Raw genomic sequence first — 18,471 nt, forward strand, 5'->3', positions numbered from 1 at the left:
ATGCACTTCACAACCAGCTCCGTCGCCCTCACCCTGGCCCTCGCCTCCTCGGCCCTCGCAGCCCCCTACAACAGCCCCCGCGCAGAGACAACCACCGCTCCCGCTCCCACTTCCACTCTATCCCTCACCCAGCAGCTCTTTCTCGCCGACACGTAAGTCCCTTATCTCCTTCCTGAATCTTCTCTCTCTCTCTCTCTCTCACACACACTAACAAAACCAAAAACCAGCGCCGCAGACCGCTTCAAGCTCCTCCCAGACGACAAGCAATTCATCTTCGACTTCAACCAACCCCAACAAAACCCCGGCAAAGGAGGTGAACTCGTCGCCGCCAACCGCAAAACCTTCCCGGCCCTAGTCGGCACCGGCGCCGGCATGGCCGTAGGCCGCGTCGGCCCTTGCGGCATGAACACCCTGCACGTCCACCCCCGCTCCGCCGAGCTCCAGATCGTCGTCAAGGGCCGCCTCATCACCGAAATGACGCCCGAGAACGGCGTCGTCCTGGCGGCGGACGGGAAAACCCGCCGCGCCATCCGCACCGAGCTGGGACCCTTCCAGATGACCCCCTTTTACCAGGGCTCTCTGCACACGCAATTCAACCCGGATTGTGGCGACGCCGTGTTCGTGGCGAGCTTTGCGTCCGAGGACTTTGGCACGGGACAGGTTGCGGATGAGACGTTTGCGTTGACGGATGATGTTATTGCTGCTACGTTTGGGCAGAGTATTGCTGGTGCCGATATCGATCGCGTGCGCAAGGCTATTCCTGCTAGTATTGCGCTTGGGGTTGACGAGTGCTTGAAGAAGTGCAACATCCAGAAGCGTGCTTTGTAAGCTGATGGGAAAAGCGCTTGAGAGATATTGATGGTGTTAGCTAGGGTAACGTTGTTATTGATTGCTATGCAGAGCATGGCGTCTTGCATCTGGCAAGCGAGCATTTGGTTTGGGATTTGGATTATTGCATGGGCTTTGGGCGTTTTGCATTGTCATTCTTTCTCTTTCTGTTTTCTTCCTCCCTCCTTCCCTTCAGCTAGCTTTTGCGGCTTTATTCTCGTTCGTTGTATTTAGATTTTGGTGAGCACCTCATTAGAAGTACGTAGCATCGTGGAAAAAATGAATTACCCTGTACATACGCGATTGACTGGTCCCGACCCTCCATACATGTAGAAGACTCAAGACGATGCCCTGCGACACACCACTCAAATCAGAATCACATCTCTGTCGGGGCGTAATCATCCACGCCGTACCTCATGACACCGTACAAGCTCACTGCCGTCATGCTCTAGTAAGTGTTGTAGTCAGGGGCGGCTTGTTGCTCTCATCTTGCTTCGATATGGCCCTCTGCTCCTGGTAATTGAAGAACGAGAAATATTGGGATAAATACACGAAAGCGATGATTTGAAACTGGGATCGAGGCACTTGGATCTCATTGAGCATGAACATTCGTTGATTGGTTGGACCGGACCGTACGGCAAGTGACAGGCCTAGTATCTCTCGATCGAGGTCTGAACTACCCTAGAACAGACATCAACGGACGCTCGACAAGCCGTCATGTCTTGTCCACATACCACTCCACATCACCCCCTGTTGCTCTCGGGCAATACTCATCCACGCGTTCTCCAAGCACGTTCTCGCATAATACAGTTCCCCACATGGAATAAGATTTTCCGGTCCTAAATACCCCCGCTCCCCCATGTCATGACCGATGTTCCATTTCACATAAAAGCTTCCTCCACATGTTTCTCGAATAATATAGTATAAGGTCAAAATAATACGTGCGTAAATGGGTATAGATGAGAAGCAAGCCGATCCGAAAATAAGTAAATGCTCCTCGTTAGAGAAGCCGAGTAGAAGATACCCGAAAGAAAGCTTTGCCTGCTCGTGTGGTCAACACGAGAATGCTAAGACAATAAACACTAGACTGTCGCGATAGTATCGCGGGAATTCGATGTATACGTCCAGATAAATTGTTATGGATGAAAGTGCCATATGTTACCGGCGTATATGCAAAACTTGCCGCATGGTCGTAAGCGGTGAATCGAAACGAAGAATTGCCAGCAGCGCAAAAGGTACGTGGCAAGCGAGCTTGCCCAGGGGGTGGGAAGAGTACATCCGACCGAGCGGGCTGGTTCCGAGACAATCGAGGTCGGCTGGTGGCAGCAAAAGGACGGCGCTGCGTCCTGTTGACAAGCATGGACGTGGAAGCGAAGAACGGGCTGCTGCTGCTGGCTAGGGTGAAAGAAAGAATGCGACTATCAACTGAGCACACTCAGTAGAGGAATGTGGCTGCGACGAAGGCGATGACGAGGCCGGCAATGGCACCACCGCCTTGCCTAACACCTTCGTTCTCCTTAGAGGTCGTGGCGGGTGCTGATTCTTCCGTTTCTGTGGCGGTGGCGGGCTTGGAAGTCGTACCATCGGAATCGGAGGACGTGGTTGTCGAGTTGTCGTTCTCGTGGAACATGCCGGCCATGACAGTCGGGGCGCTTGATGTCGTCGAGGAGGCGGAGGTAGCGACGCTGGAAGCCTTGGAGCTGGAGCTTTTGACAGCCTTGGAGGAAGGCGCAGCGGAAGAGGACGAGGGGGGCGTCGGCGTCGGTGTAGGCGTAGGAGTAGGAGTAGGAGTTGGTGTGGGAGTCGGGGTGGGAGTGGGCGATGGAGCGGCGGAAGACTTGGCGACCTTGATTTCAACCTTGGTATCCTTCTCGTCAGAGTCGTCGGAGTCGCTTCCTCCGGATCCGTCAAGAGGGAAGACGATGATGCGGCCCTTCTTTCCCTTGGGGACAGTGACAACACAGTACTTGGCATTGCCAGCGCCGGTGCCGGCTTGGTTGCTGGTCACCTCCCAACAGCGTTTGCAGAGGGGTCAATGGAGCAAGGAGTGCCATTGCAGCCGCCATCAGGGCACTCGATCCTGACTCCGTAGGTAGGCTTCGTGTTCTTGAGCGCGGAACCCTCCCAGATGGGGTTGTAACCGAGGGTGACGAAAGTTCGGCCCTGACCGTCTTGGTTGGCTCCCGCGACGTAGGCAGCCCAGTTACCAACTGCCTTGGAGGAGTCGCCCCAGATACAACCCTCATCCGTAACTCCAGGCGGGTTGATGTAGTAGCTAAATATCGTTAGTCTCTTCATGTTGACCCATATTCGAGACAGCGAACTCACTGAGCACTGGTGCTGCACCAGTAACTAGGGTCGGGAACAGCAAGAGTGATGGACTTGTCAATGACGCTCGGAATGAGCATAGCCTCGTTGCCCGGCAGGACAGTTTGGCAGAAGGACAAAGTCTTGCCACACTTGTTGTAGACCTCAACGGTACCTGCTCCATCAACGCAGTAGGGAGAGCCCTTGATGGGCTTTGAGGCCTTGCCATCAGAACCACAGTACAAGCCACCGTTCTGAGCTGGTTAGCCTGCGAGCTACAGTGCGAGAAGTTGGTGAGGTTCTTACCATGGACGAGGGGTACGTGTAGGTCGAATCAGGTTCCCATTGCGCCATGACTTTGCCGGCTTTGCAGGCAATAGGGCAGTAGCTTCCTTCAACACAGGCTTGATCGGGACTCATGGCAAAGCCATTGTTCATGGCACCGGGGACCTTGACCAGATCGCCATCGCTGGGCAAACTGCAAATGGCCTTGCCGTCAGAAGTTCTCTTGATGACATCCCTCTCAGCAAGCGTCTCGATTTCCTCGTTGGGGCCCAGACCGGACTTCAACTTGTGAAGGTGACGGTGAGTACCATCATGAGCTTCGGCGGGTTGGGCAGAGAATAGAATGAGAGCCGAGCCCACGGCAGCCTTAACGGTAGAGAGCTTCATCTCGGAAGCGGGGTTTCGTCGAGAGTCGACGTGGTTTCCTCTAAAGACGGTTCAAAAAAAAAAAAAGACAGGATATGATTCCTGATGGTCGGCGCGTCGCGCAACGTGGTGACAACGGCGGTCGGGTTTGGAGTCCGGGTTTGATGCTATAACATGGAAATGGCGAATTAGAATAGCTACAGCGCGTGAGCGTGTTGGATTCGTAAAGAACGTGATGTCTTCGAAAGCGAATGACTAGACAGCGAATGTCGGTGTAAAGAGCGGAACGTCTCAAAGCAGAGACTGGGCAAGGCGTAAGGATGCGGTGCAAGGACAAGAGAAAGAAAGAGGAGAATGAGCGAGGGTGGAGGTGGCAGGATGGGTCGACGATAAAATGAGAGAGAGCAGCAAGGTATCCGGGGTGGGAATCGTTCAGCCTACTGTGGTAGGGGGCCCATCTGCCCGTCTCCTCTGGGCAAGCCGCAAAAGGCAGAGAGGTGCGTTGACGGAACCTTGCGCGCGATCCTCACCCTGTTGGCCATAACGGGGGGAGACTCGAGGGGGACCTGGGTGGACCAGGGCCCTTTGAGGGGCGGGCGCAAGGATTCTGGCTGGTCATGGCGACATTAGGCAATGGGCAAGCGGTGATGCTTGGCTTAGCCGGGGGCGGTTGAGGCGGACAAGCGTCGATGCGACGAGCTTGATGAGCATCGCGCAGTTGGAACTCGGAAGACTCGAAGACTGGCCGGGGGTTAAGGAGACTCAAGGATTCGAGACCCGGGGGGAAATGAAAATGACATGGCTCCTCGGCCTTGGACAAACTCGCCAATCAGACAGGGCCATCATCTCGGCAAAGCTTGACTTGTTCTTGGAAAGAGCCAATGAGAGATGTTGCGCATCCAAGCCGTTGCTGCCGTTTGGAGCCAAACGAAATGAGGGCACCAACGCACGGTTCCCAACGGGGTCCCAGACTCGCAGCCGGGGTCGACGAAGCACTCCAGACTGCGCGGTACGTATCTATCTGTACCTGCATAAGTTTGCATTGTTTTCACACTCGACCAATGAAATCGTGCACAATTTGAGTGTATCCACTGCCTGTCCCTCAGGCACCAGCTCTGATTGGCCGCATCGACCGAAAACTTCCATTGTACGTGCCTTAGCTTAGCTACCCACCTTAAGGTACCTTGGGTAGCTTTTTCCCTTTTCCCTTCCATTTGCTGCCAGTTCCATCGCGTCGTCGACTCGTCCAGATGGAAACTGGAACCATCTCCAGAAAACAGGGGGAAAAGAACAGACCGCACCGCTTCGTTGGTCGGCTAGGGAGCGTTGCCTGTTTGGGCGATTAATGAGATGAGCTTTCTGGCGCCATTGACAATTCGAGCGCAGAGAGGTGCACGCAAGTGACAAATTGGCAGCCAGCGACCACCAAAGCTGGTGAGAGACCGCCGCTCGCAATGTCACACGCGCTTCCTGTCATCCAATCTTAACCTTCAAGCTTAATTCCACGTGCTGTCACGGTAGTAAACAGGCTGCAGGCCATCCGTTGCACTGCATCCTACCTACTTGTACTCGATCCAGACTCGACAGAATTTTCCTACCGCTTCCTGTCTTTAACCGACTGATTATCATTGACTGAGACTGATGCTATGCCACAGCCACCTCCTTGAACTGGAACCCGCATTCTAGTGCGACAAAAGAATGGGCGAGAAAAGGCCGCATGATTCACGTCTTAGGTGGGCAGCGGGCTACGAATACAGGGGAACACAATGTCTCGGACGACTCTCAACGGTATCTTACTGCCGCACTGGAATGCGGCAAAGCGCCTTCTTCAACACACAACGCCGGTAACGCCACACGACTCAGCGGTCTTGCCTTCTGCTTCTGGAAGAAAGTCTCCAATTGTTGCGATATCTAGGATAGTTATCACTGTACCGAGGCGTCTCCGTACCTAACTTACCTGGTCAAGGTACGTACTTACCTCAGATAACCGGAGAGTGGGCCCTTCCTCCATTCTCAACTCCTTCGCGCCCCTTTCGAGCCAAGACTTTTGGTAAGAGGAGTCTCTCGTTCTCTCCTCAATCGCTGGTTGTTGTTGGCGCCTCGCAGGCTCGCACCACTTACCGAAACGTGCTTGCCCTTTTTGAACCTCATCCTCCGCCATCTTCAAACCTCCACCCGGCCACCCCCAGACCAAGACGGACTTCTCTTCCCTTTGCGTATGTCATGTCGTCGACTTGCTGAGCATCCGTTGCACAACTCGAGTCTCTCGAGGAAGAGGAGACGCCGACCCTTGCCCATGTGGGCGTTTTGCATGAGCCTCATGTCATGAATCTTCCTCCACCCACAACCCACGTGCTCCGTCCTTTGCCTCTATCTCTATGGGTGCGCAGTAGAGACTTGACCTGGACAGTGGAAAGAGACCGAGCGACTCCTCGCCAAACGTCTCCATCGGTCCATCTCCATCTCGCCTGGGTGGACGAGCCAACGGCAGAGAACCTGTCAGGCCGTCTGTCAGTCGTCAGCAAAACCGCCGAACGCGATCTATCGACCAAGCCCGTGCGATAGATCTGGGGACGTCGTCTGTCGCCACTCCTTTCTCGGACACTGGTGACGGAGCAAGGAAATTGCGCCTACCAAATTGTGCGAGATTGCACCAGAGCTGATGTGCCCGGCGTCCATTCTAGACCAACTAGCTTTGTACTCGTACACTCGCGGCAGTCGCCGATACGCTCTGTAGTGTTAACCTCCACCGGCCAACATCATGACATTTGCCTCACCCGGCCAGCTTCACAATGTTGAGCTGGAAGCTGTTCCTCCTCGGCCAGCAATTCTTAGGCTCCTCCATGGATACATCTCGTATTTGAAGAGTGGCCCTCATCGTTGCTGATCATTTGCAGTATTGGGTGGGAAGAATCTGCACTGTCGCTCTTCTAGCCATCAACCGAGAAATACGGCCTGTGGCCACATCACGCCACGCCCGCTCTGTTACTCGCTTGGTTTGATGAGTAGGAACTTGAGCAGCGCTGTGCCCTGCGCTAATTGCCACATAACTAGCTACCCTCAGGCTTAGTTGAGCTCTTCAAGAGTACAGTACTGGAGCAACTCTTGACGCATGTTTCGTTGTGTCGGCCCGCTCTAGCAGCGGCTCTCGTATGCCGAAATGGAGATCACTGGCCGGCCGACATCGGGTAGTGGCTAAGCTTGACTCAACAGAGCGCAGAGCAACCTCAACTCCCCTGAAGGTGCCGGCCTTGCTGTCTCGTTGTCAGACCAATCGCTTCTTAACAAACCTTCTGTGATATTGTCGATGGCCTAGTATCGCTCAATGACTATTGAGGACGAGGTTTGTCAACAATTGAATGGCAGCTGAGTCTCCGTGGTCGGCTCGTGGGAATGAGGCTAACCTCCTGTGAGTTGAAGTAAACTAGACACACCAGTAGCTCATCGGCACTGATTTCGCAGTCATCGAGCTAGTCAGGGACCAAAGGAACCATTGGGAGCTTTTGGGGGAACCGGTCCAAGTTCTCAACCATAAGACCCGACCAAGTTTGAGATAAAGCCTGGCACTGCGTCTTTGATCGCGTTTTGCGGTCTCAAGCAGCGGCGAACATATCAAATACTGCTTTCGCATTTGCCTTATTCTCTAAATATCGATGACATCAGTCAGCACCAGTGGCTGTATCGGTGACTTGAACTACTGTTCCATAAGCGAAGCTGATCATCAGTTCCGCCTCATAGCGTTTACATTCAGCAGGCCGGCAATCTCCTTGAGAGCCATGTCTACAAAGTGTTTTACCTGGGGCCATAGGGGTCCAGTTTGACCGACTGTTTCCTATGCCTTTAGGTCTTCATCATCTACCTCCTGCCTACTGTCTTGCACATCGCTGCTCGAGCCTCGGTGATTCATACCAATCACAGGCACATACTTCCTCGTGACATGATGGTCGGCTGGACGCTATAGGCAACCAGATCCCAGACATATTCATCGATCTGATGACTAAACCGGCTGGCAAATCGAGGTCCGTTGCTGTACGCAGGAGAGGCTTTGCCGTCGGACTTGCGGACGACTCGCTCGTTGCTGAGCGGGAGCCTGTAGTAGGTTCTTTCCGGCGGCTACGTATTGGTCCTCGTATATGGGCATGAGTTCGTGGTTGAGCGGGGTCTCTGCGCAGTGTCCAAGAGAGGGGATGTCCCAATACTTGCTGTGCCACGGGTCTTGGGCATCTGGAAAGACAATATGCGTCGAATCATCTGCTATTCGCCGGTGCGTTCCGACTGTGGGAAGTTGGTTAGGGTTCACTTGTCGTAACCGTAAGACTAAATGCTCGTAGAAGCTGATCATGATAGCACGAACATGGATGTCCCAGGCGACATCTCCTTCCAAGACCAGGACGGAGGGTAATCCCTTAATTCCTATATGAGTCCAAGACTAAAACCACACGTAAGCTGAAAGGTTTCACCAAGTTTCAGTGGGGGTTTCCCTGATATTGGCGTGAGATCTCCAGCTCTTCTCAGCCTTTTCTTGTCATGTGTCGGGGACATGTCCTTGTCATTGATTATATTGGCCTCGGAGGCCGGAAGAACCTCGAATTGGACACCAAGTATGGAAAGCTTGGATTGTTGCCGCGTCCAAGAGGTCGAAGCTTATTAGCTTATTGATGAGATGCGCGGTCGAGAGAGCGCTACTGCCAAATCATGGACTCGGTCTAATGTAAGAGTGATGTCAGATTTCAGCATTCCAGTACATGCTCATGTAAATTTAAGAAAGGTCCTCGATATCTTACTATTATACCCAAGGTTCTTTCAGCTTTTCCACAGCCATGAGACTTCAGTGTCCGTCTTGAACAAGGAGTAGAAAGTACTACAACCTTAGTAGATCGAGAGATGGAGGAATGTGGGCACAGGAAGCGGGATGGAAGGCTGCTAAGAGCAGAGCGGCTCTGATTTCCGTTGATTGACAGAATGCTGCGTCGTTTTAACACTCAGAGCACAGCGAACGGGTTGACCTCGACCAGACCGTATCCTTCAACATTCTGACAACACTTGTAAACACCTGTCACAGTGATGTACCCTTTGACAGTGCCTCAACATCAGACGATACCGCTCTCTTACCTTATAAGGACTTTCATGTCCTCTTCACATAAACCAGCAAGCACTGAGCCGGATGGTCGAGGAGTTACGGACTGTAGAGTCCTAGAGCTCGCTCGCACATGTCGTTCATTTTAATTACCAGGGGAAGGACTAAAATGATAAAGGGGCATCTTGGACACAGTTAAAGCAAGCAAGAAAATTGAAGGGGATAGACTGATCGAGGTTCGAACCTGGACCCCGAAATAGAATCGTAGACTCGATGGTCTAACCGTGACCGCCCGCTACCTCCTTCCATCGCTTATAGGTAATACAATGAGCTTGCTCAAGTCTTCAGGGCTGTGATATCAGACGAGACAGAGGAAATTGTTGAAGAATAGGCATGCGCCGATCCTTGTGTCCATACCTATATCTAGTGATCGGCCCATCCTGCTTTGGCATCCTTTGGTCCATCGAGCACAGCCCCGAAGGTTTCGGCAGGCACCAAGGTTTCCATCCGAGTTCTTACCATTTGCAAACCCCATACTGTCGGCACTTGTCAATGAGATGGGAGGTGGCCTTCCCGTCAGTCTTCGAGCTTTCAATTGCCACCCTAAGGCGATTCGCTCCGGGCAGTGGTTCATAGCCTAACACGGGGGAGAGCGGGCGATGGAACAGCTTCTCCAAGTAATCCCTGCGTACCAGCCGGGATTAATACACACCATCCTCATAGACAGTAGGAACTTGAGTTCAGCATGTGTAGATTGAAGCAGAAGGATGTTCAAAAAAGTTTGCCTTCATCTTTGCCACAGCCTGCTACTTTTACAGAACACGACATGACATGCGTACACATGTATTCGAGCGTTTGATCGTCACCTTTTGAGGTTTGTAATGGATAAGGCTACCGCGTTCCCATGCTTGGAATCTCTCACCGTGAAAACTAGAGTTTTACAGAGTAGACACGAGCAGAATGATAATTAGTATGGAAAGACATACGGTCGCGTTTATCAACGACTACTCAAAAGGTTCGGAAGAGTTTTTCTCGAACGTCCCAAACGGAACTGGAGAGGAACTGCCCACGAGATTGTCTTACTTCAACCCGAACATCCCCTATGTCTCACCGAACGGAAAAGACGGATTTACCACGGGTTCCCGAATATGGCAAGTTCAACAGTTGGAGATCGGTCAATCATTTGAGGGGTAACCTCCCCTGCCTCCAAACGCACCCTGAGAGATCGGCCGCCCACGACCTCATCTGATTGGCACGCACATCAGATCTTGACTGCCCGCTCAGGCAAACAGAGGTTAAACACCCACAGACTACATCTTTGGGGATGAGATGGCCTTCAGATTTGAACAAGCCCTTCCGGCTTTCATGCCGGCTCCTAAAAAGAAAGTGGAAACGTGGAGAGAGGCATTGTCTTGGGTTGCGTGCGTCGGACGAATTGGAGTCGCGCGTGGTCGCTCGGATCTGCAGCTCACCCGCATGCGATGCTTGCGACACACGCGTCATAAACTCCAACCTCCTCAACCCCACGCTCGAGATCGGCGAGAATGCCGCTTCCATCGTTGCATCAACTCCCCTTCGGTAGTCCATTTACCGAGCTTGATACCGCAAGCTTCCCCTCATCGTCTCCCCATGTAATTGAATTAGTTCCCGTGTCCCCCCCCCTCTTCCCCACGGGGTAACGGAAATCCTACTAAAAAAGTAGCTTTATACCGGAGAGGTTCTGTCTTCCCGTGTTACCATATAATTTTTCCCTCGTGGGTTTAAGCTTCTCAAGGTCATCCCAACCTTTCACTCTTCGTCTTCCCCCATGTCATAGCAACAACGACGACCGCCGGAAAGCACAAACTAAGATCAGAAGCTCTCACCGGCGCCATGGAGACCAACAAGCCCAGCATAGAACAGGATGAGAATACTGCAAAGGGCGAGACCGAAAGCGTTGTGAAGCCCACAGCCTCAAACCCGACCCCGTTGGAATGGGCTCAACACTTCACGAGCCAGGATGAGGCCTGGCATAAGGCCATGGACAAGACTCTCCTACGACGTGTAGACCGGCGTCTCATGCCGACCCTCGTAGTCATGGTGAGTCTCAAAACATGAACGCCAGAATAATTCCTTCAAAAGCTTCAACAAGTTCTGACATGAAGTAAAACACAACAGTACCTCCTCAACTTCCTCGACCGCTCCAACCTAGCCCAAGCCCGCCAGGGCACCCTCGAACGGGACCTAGGCATGACGGGAACCGACTTCAACCTCGCCACCTCAATCTTCTTTGTCGGCTACCTCCTGATGCAGCTGCCCTCCAACCTCTTACTCACAAAAGTCAAACCCTCCTTCTACCTCGCCGCCTCCTGCTGCCTCTGGGGCGTCGTCTCGACCTGCAACGCCGCCGCCGACTCCTTTACGCACCTAATCGTCATCCGCTTCTTCCTCGGCTTCGTCGAGGCGCCCTTTTTTCCGGGTGCCGTCTTCCTCATGTCCTCATGGTACACCCGCGCCGAGCTCACCCGCCGCATCGCCTACCTCTACGCCGGCAACGCCCTCGCCAACATGTTTGGCGGGCTCCTCGGCGCCGGCATCCTAGGCGGTCTAGAAGGGGACTTGGGTATCGCGGGGTGGAGGTGGTTATTCATTATTGTGAGTCATCGCTGTCTCTCCTGTGTGAGAATGATTTCAAAGTGTCCAAAAAGAGAGAATGACTGACATGGCAATATATCGACACAGGAAGGCGTGGCAGCCATCGCATTCTCCCTCGTCGCCATGTGGATCCTCCCAGACTACCCTCACACGACCAAGTGGCTCTCGGAGGAGGAGCGCGCCTACGCCGCCTGGCGCCTCATCGAGGACATCCAGGAGGCCGACACGTACGGCGAGCAAGGCATCCTCGACGGTGTCAAGATGGCGGTGCGGGACTACCGCCTCTACATCTTTGTCCTGATGCAGCACGTCTCCCTCATCTCGCAGACGTTTCAGTACTTTTTCCCAACGATTGTCGGCACGCTGGGCTACGGCAAGATTACGACGCTTTGGCTGACTGCGCCCGCGTGGGTATGTTTGACTTCTTCCATAAATTACCTTGATTTTTCCGTCTTGTTACCTTGTGAGGGGTTTCGAGAAACTCTCAACTTACACACTCTTTTCCAATAGGCTGCGACGTTCCTCATCTCGCTCTGCGTCACTTGGTCCTCCGCAAAGACCAAAGACCGCTCTCTTCACATTGTATGCCTCACGCTCGTCTCCGCCGTCGGGAACGCCATCGCCACCGGCTCGAGCAACCTCGGCGCGCGGTACTTTGCCATGTTTCTCATGCCCATGGGCGCCATCTCCGCATGTAAGTTCCCTGGTGGCAGTTAACATCGCCTCCTCCTCCTCGACAGGGAACATGACGTCTGACACAGTCGTACTCCAATAGATCAAATCATTGTATCCTGGGTAGCAAACTCCTTCCCCCGACCACTCGTCAAGCGCTCAGCCTGCATCGCCATCGCCAACATGATTGGCAACACGGCAACAATCTACGGATCCTACAGTGAGTAACAGTCCTCACAACCTTTCTTCTCATCAAACCTCAAAGCGGGAGCTTGACTGACTGACTAACCAAAATCAAAAAAGTGTACCCAAGCAGCACGGGACCCCAATACGTCCCCGGCGGCAGCGCCAACACGGCAATCTGCGTCCTCGTCGCCATCCTCGCCCTCGTCCTCCGCTACCTGCACAAGTGGGAGAACAAGAAGCTCGAAAAGGCCGAGCTCGACGACGCCGCCGCGCTGGCCGAGGGAGGTGGCGAGAAGACCGCGCCCGTCGATCTGAAGCAGGAGAGGAGGGCTGCCGGGTTCAGGTACATCTACTGAAGCAGAAGATAGTTGAATGGGCATTTCGTTACCGTTGTATGACGGCGAGAGTTGTAGCTTCTCTGCGTTTTTGTGCTAGGCCGAGTTTGAAAGATAGCCCTACTTCTGTTGATGGCTTTTCTGGACGGGAATTTCCTGCCGTAGAAGGCCTTGATGAGTTAAGATACCTCACAGCTTCGAGTTGAGAATGAATGATGCCAAAGACCCCGTCAAAAGTCAGCCGCAAGCTTCTCCTGGGCCTGGGAATGGATCACTAGAGACCTTTTGTGTCAAGTGTCTATCGGAAGTGAATGTTTCTTGAAATATCAATCACGCTAGGAAGACAATCCTGTCGAGCAGTCTCCGCCATACGGTATCCAGCCTATTGAGACTTCTTGGAGTACGGAACGGAGATGATGGCATGTAGATTTGTCCGATGTTGTAGTGCTCATTCAATGACAAACCAGTTTAGCGTTGCAGAGGTCTTGAGTGCTGCGTTCCATTGAAATTGGAGAAACGCCGCTCTCGGGAGGGTCAACATCATCTTACAGGAGCAATTAATAGATCAAAATGATTGGATCACACGCAGAGACGAAATTTCTCGATATTCGGTATAACCCACAGAGACATCAATATCGAAGTTGGCAGATATCTCCTAGAATGAAGTCAAGTACAAATTGTCTCGCTTGTTTTCCAACACGCAGTGCTCGAATCCGCTCAAAGTGCCGCTTTCTATACAACATCAACTTGGTCCTTATAAATGACTTCCGTACTTTCTCCTCGAGTCTCGGATTGGCTCTGCGTCTAGCAAAGACAATATGAGACCTTAGTACTCTCGTGGATCATTCTCTCCAAAACAGTTTCCCGTTCTCTCGGAATAAGGCGGTCTCCACTACACCTTCACCCATGGCTCCGACTCTACGTATCTGATTGACACGGTCGGACTTATGTGTGCCACCCCAGTCACCTATAGTGTCAAGCTGTAGTAACTCCAAGCGGCAGCCTTGTCCACATATTGTCTCCCAGATCGACTTAGCAACTTCCGCAGGCGTCACCCCCGCCGCATCTGCATCTATCGTTGTTTCGAATTTTCTCTGATACGCACGAGCTCTTCGTCTACATCCGCCATCTCCAGCCCGCACTTCAAGTTCAGAGTGTCGAAGTGTAAGGTAGAGATTTCGGAGGCTCCGCATCCGCCCGAGAGACTCGCATGCCTCTGTCATCTCTGGTGAGCTCGTCTGGAACGTAGGCACGGTGATCGTGACTATCAGGTCCCGCACGCAGATGCATGTCTCCGACAGCACGCACAAGTCCTGCGGCGCGATTCTGGGATACTCCTGCATGGAATGAGAGCCGTAGGAGGGGCGAATGCTTAGTTTGCGCAGAGATCCTCCGAATTTAGACAGCGCAAACTGTACGGCTGGTGAAGGTACTCGACCCTCGAGCGAGAGGGATGTTAAGGCTGGCATGATGGCTAGAAACTCAACAGCCACGTCTCCACGATTTGCGACCCCCTCCCAAGCAGGTCGGGGGCCAACGATGACTTCATTGTAGTTTAACTCCAGACTTTCGAGTTGGTGGAATCTGGCATGCGTCGTAAGCCATGGTAACTCTCCAGGACTTGCAGTCAATCTCAGATGACGCAGTGCCGCGAAGTCCGTTGCCTTGAACCACGCCATGAGCCTATCGGGGTTGGTTTTCTGTAGTGTCAGAGAACGCAGTGAACCGAGCTCTGACGACTTCAAAATCTTTGACAGATCCTTCCCAGGTATGAGACTGTGGTCGAGTGTTTGCACGATCAATGCTTGCAACTCATTCTTGAAATCTGCGTCGTATTTTCGCTTATGTCTGCCTCCGAAGAATGGTTCCAGCTTTACTGTCTTGAGGTTCGGCGATAGGCCGCCGATGAGATGTAGCATTACCGATTCGTTTGTATGTGCAATGGACGTCTGGTAATACTCTTTTATAGAGATACTATGCAATTGGGGCGCAAGAAGAAGTGCAACATCATGCGCGTCAATAGCAGCGCCTTCGCTGCAGTGAAGATCGAAACCATTGATTTCCAACCGACAACTCGGGTGGTGCGTGCGAATGGTCTCGAGGAGAAGAGGCGAAAAGCTGCTTTCGTGTTCAATGACCATGTTGGTCAGTCCGGGCAGGGCTTCGAGCAGTCTGATCATGGGAGTCCACGCTTCGGGATCGACAAAGGCATCGCGGAGTCGTCGGTTCTCGGGTGACTTGTGCTTGAAATAGAACGAGTTCTCCTTTCGAACTGGTAGTATCATGTGTCGGTCAGGCGAGTAGAGATCGCTGTGAGGGAGCGACTTGTCTAGAAAGGTCATCCTCAGGCGCCTGACATGCCTAGCTGAGTTTGTGCGTCCCAGGACTGCGAGCCAGGAATCGACATCGCGCTGTAGCCTCCGAGGATGCTTGACGAGGATGTGGATATCGCGGAACAAGAAGCAAGTGGCGGCTGCATGGAAGGCTTTGTTGGTGAGGGAAAAGGAGGACAAATCCGGCCCAGCAATGCCATCGAGATGCCCCGCGATGCTGATGAGGGTCTCAGCCGGAAGTATATCCAGTATTCTCGCGGCCATTGTCGCTTCAGTCGCTCGAGTGGTATCGCAGTCGCAAAAAAAGCACTCGACGAGGATGAAGAAGGATAATCAGAGACATCGTGGGTAGGCTTGCGTCAACATGAGACAGAAACGTGTTGGACGAGGGAAAAAGCACCTCCTCGGGCGCGAGGTTGGCTCACTTGCATTGTTTGCTTGAGAAGAGTGGATTTGGAGTCCTGATAGGGAAAGGGAAGGATTGGTTGGTGCAAGAACGCACACCAAGCCCGTCACCAACCAACGACAATCAGGAAGTCGGAAGTCTTGGGCCGGCTTCCAACCGACGCGGGAACGGAAAAGACGCCGGGCTGGGAAGGTGTTGGCCGAGACAGTTGGTCAAACCGTCAATGTAGGCGAGCTCTGCTTTTCCAGTGGCCAACTGCAGCTTGGCTGCTCAAAGTACCAATGATGGAAGTGATTACCTCAGAAGAGACAGCCTGGGAGAGTTTCCACATGCAGCATCCCCGTGACCATGATGACTTGAGAGAGATAGCCATCCAAACACAAGCCCGAGAAGCCAAGCAGAGCCTCAATTAGGTTGGTGACGAATGAAGGGGATTTATTCATCTGTCAGAAGGGGGGTAGCTGACAGCTCAGCGTTGGTTTGCCGGTCTGAGACACATCTCAATTAATAATGTCTCTGCTTAAGCGAAGCGGCACAGCTGTCTTGCGGCTTGCTTGGGTCATTCACAACTCCCCGTCGGCATTTCCCATCGTAAATCCGGTACCTCTCCATCCCCATGCGATAACGTAGTGGTCAGCCAACAGCTTCCACTCCTCCACCTCGTCAAGGCCCTCTAAACGGTCCACTCTCTCCTTTTCCTCACTTGGCACCCAGCTTTCCCAAATCCGTTCCACGGTCAGCGCCTTGGCGTGCTCGAAGCCTGCATCGCGCAGACGCTGCGTCTGATCCTGCGGCAGCTTATAATTCTCCAGAGTAGGCATGCGAATTCTCCTTGCTGCGAGGTTGGAAGTCATCATCTTGCCGAAAGGGTCGTCAGGCCTGATTGGTTCGTACACCACAATGGCGAGATTAGGAACCTTTTGCTCAAACAAAGATACAACTTGCTTCGTTGTAGATGTCTCTAGGTAGCAGAGACAACATTCTGAGATGAGTAGAGTAGGGATATCTGTTCTGATGCCCGCAAGAGGCGTTGCGCCGTCCTGCACCATTTCTCGGAGATCCCGCCCATGACAATAGTATTTGTCTGATGCGGACGGTTGACAGCTCCACGAACCGTCTTCCTCAACCGAGGGGACTCCGAGGATGTTTCGCAATGGAGGGGCTGCCTGCACTATACGTGCCTTCTTGCGAACTGTGACTGAGAAGTCTATTTCATGGTAGACCAGCTGAGGCCTTTTTGCTCTAGGAAAGAGGCGAAACGGGCGGGTGTCAGTGCCGGCACCTAACGAGATGATTTGTCTCTCATTCGAACCGGGTTGCGCATTGTTTGCCTCGTCCAAGAAGCTGTCAATGAGGTTGTCGAGAGCAACGGTCCTTGTATAAGTGCCTGAAATAGAGGTCAGCCTCCATACTCGACGGAAGCAGACCAGAGACACGGACCTCGATTGATGATTGGGAGTCTCTTCGGAGGGGGACCATTGATGTTATCGATAAAGAAGTGTGCGTAGGGGTCGGCGAGATATCCCACATTGACAGCACTCAAACGCGAGCCGGCAGCGTCATCGTCAGTTCCCTGAATCGTCTGATCGTGAGTCGGGCCCGAGGATGAGGGGCCGCCGCCGGGACCTCTTCCGCGCCCGCGACCGACTCGGCCACCTCTCGCTCCGCGAAGGGAAAGTAGGTTTGGTATCGGATTTCCAGACATGAGGGATGTTGTTGCGGGGGCCGGGTGTGAGGTGGAAGATGTTCCGGGAGCAGCGTTAGTGAAGTGTAGGTGCGGGTGACGTAGGAGGGGAGGGAAACTGTTAGGTGGGGCATCGTAGTGCAACGCTGAGTCCGATCAATCAGTGGAATAGGGTATGGCCCGTGCCCAAACGCCTCCAACGGTCCGGAGCCGGCTCCGTCGTCCACTAAGATAGAACCGGTGCCTGTAACTCCCGCAACATTGTCTTCCCTTGTCTGCTGAAAGAGAGTCTAAGTTATTCGTGAGAGTCTTCAAAGGACGAAGGAAATTTCGAGAATTTCTTCATGCATTGTGGAGGTTTAGCTAACGCTCCGGATCTCCAGCTCAACTATGTTCCAAGTATCAAATATTCAAAACCGCTAAGCAGTCATACTACACCTTGTAATCCCATTTCGGTACTCACTTCTCATACAAGGATGCAAATTTCGAATTTCAAGACTAGTCGTGCAAGTAGTCTTTATTAGTGCGCTTCCTGCGAAGACCGAGGATTTAGAAAGATGCAGAAGCTGCCTAGTACCTTTGGTGTTGAAATGGGACGAAGCTCCTAGGATTCACTAACACCTGAACCGGATCTATTCGTCTCTTCTCTTTTGAGTCCACACTGATAGCATTCTATCATCCTCGGTTGACCTGTCGACTAGTTTAAAACGCCTCGAAGCGATGTAGCCATATCACAAGCGTATTCCTTTTGCAGGAGACAGCGCTAGCTTCGATCCGTTACCTCCAGGAATGCCTTGTCAGTAAGCCCGGGAATTTGGTGCCAGCCCAACCGGTACCGGACTCACTTTCGATCAAAATGAAACCAACGACCGATTCATTCGGATATCACGATCAAGTAGGATGTGTTGAGAGCCCAAAGTGTGACGGCTTCGGACAGGACCAACCACTCGTAGGTAAATATTGTGAAATTTGGCACTAAATGCCAAATACCAACACATTCTCCGCCACTAGTCCATGCAGTTTGCCTACGAAATCAATACATGACCACGAGAACGTTATCTATGCGTATTAGTATACCAACACAAATGCTCATGGATCTGTTGGGACGGTTGAAAAAAGCCTGCACATAGACTTGGATACGAGAACATCAAAGCTCGGCTCTGGATGAGTTGTACTCGAATTAGGTATGATGTAGTCTGCTTGGATGTAGTCTGCTTGGAGCATGGAGATCAATGGGCTATAGACACAACTAACAAAGACACTACTGACGGGGGCCAACGTCTAAAAGGACCCCAAAACAAATGTCCGAATCCTTTCGGATATGTCGGGGTTGGGCACCTCAAGGCCGAATAAGCTTC

The 18,471-nt window shown here is 52.7% G+C and overlaps 4 protein-coding genes across 4 annotated transcripts; 2 read left to right on the forward strand and 2 right to left on the reverse strand.

The window, feature by feature from the left end:
* N0V96_005872 (uncharacterized protein) lies at positions 1-828 on the forward strand (the record flags this gene model as incomplete). The annotated part of the gene is made up of 2 exons (XM_053189508.2): positions 1-152; positions 228-828. The coding sequence occupies 2 exons, from the start codon at positions 1-3 to the stop codon at positions 826-828; spliced, it is 753 nt and encodes a 250-aa protein (XP_053052961.1).
* Positions 829-2,263: 1,435 nt separating this feature from the next.
* N0V96_005873 (uncharacterized protein) lies at positions 2,264-3,807 on the reverse strand (the record flags this gene model as incomplete). Its single annotated transcript, XM_065757516.1, has 4 exons — positions 2,264-2,828; positions 2,903-3,103; positions 3,157-3,389; positions 3,442-3,807. 4 exons carry the CDS (start codon positions 3,805-3,807, stop codon positions 2,264-2,266), a joined length of 1,365 nt encoding a protein of 454 aa, XP_065613859.1.
* A 6,928-nt stretch (positions 3,808-10,735) lies between these two features.
* Positions 10,736-12,711, forward strand: N0V96_005874 (uncharacterized protein; the record flags this gene model as incomplete). The annotated part of the gene is made up of 6 exons (XM_053189506.1): positions 10,736-10,942; positions 11,021-11,497; positions 11,585-11,908; positions 12,008-12,191; positions 12,273-12,389; positions 12,473-12,711. 6 exons carry the CDS (start codon positions 10,736-10,738, stop codon positions 12,709-12,711), a joined length of 1,548 nt encoding a protein of 515 aa, XP_053052959.1.
* A 3,281-nt stretch (positions 12,712-15,992) lies between these two features.
* PPM1 (carboxy methyl transferase for protein phosphatase 2A) lies at positions 15,993-17,134 on the reverse strand (the record flags this gene model as incomplete). Its single annotated transcript, XM_065757517.1, has 2 exons — positions 15,993-16,816; positions 16,870-17,134. 2 exons carry the CDS (start codon positions 17,132-17,134, stop codon positions 15,993-15,995), a joined length of 1,089 nt encoding a protein of 362 aa, XP_065613860.1.
* Positions 17,135-18,471: the final 1,337 nt, after the last annotated feature.

The sequence above is a fragment of the Colletotrichum fioriniae genome (genome assembly GCF_027942845.1).
Source record: "Colletotrichum fioriniae strain IMI 355084 chromosome Unknown scaffold_6, whole genome shotgun sequence".
In the NCBI taxonomy this organism is placed as follows: domain Eukaryota; kingdom Fungi; phylum Ascomycota; class Sordariomycetes; order Glomerellales; family Glomerellaceae; genus Colletotrichum; species Colletotrichum fioriniae.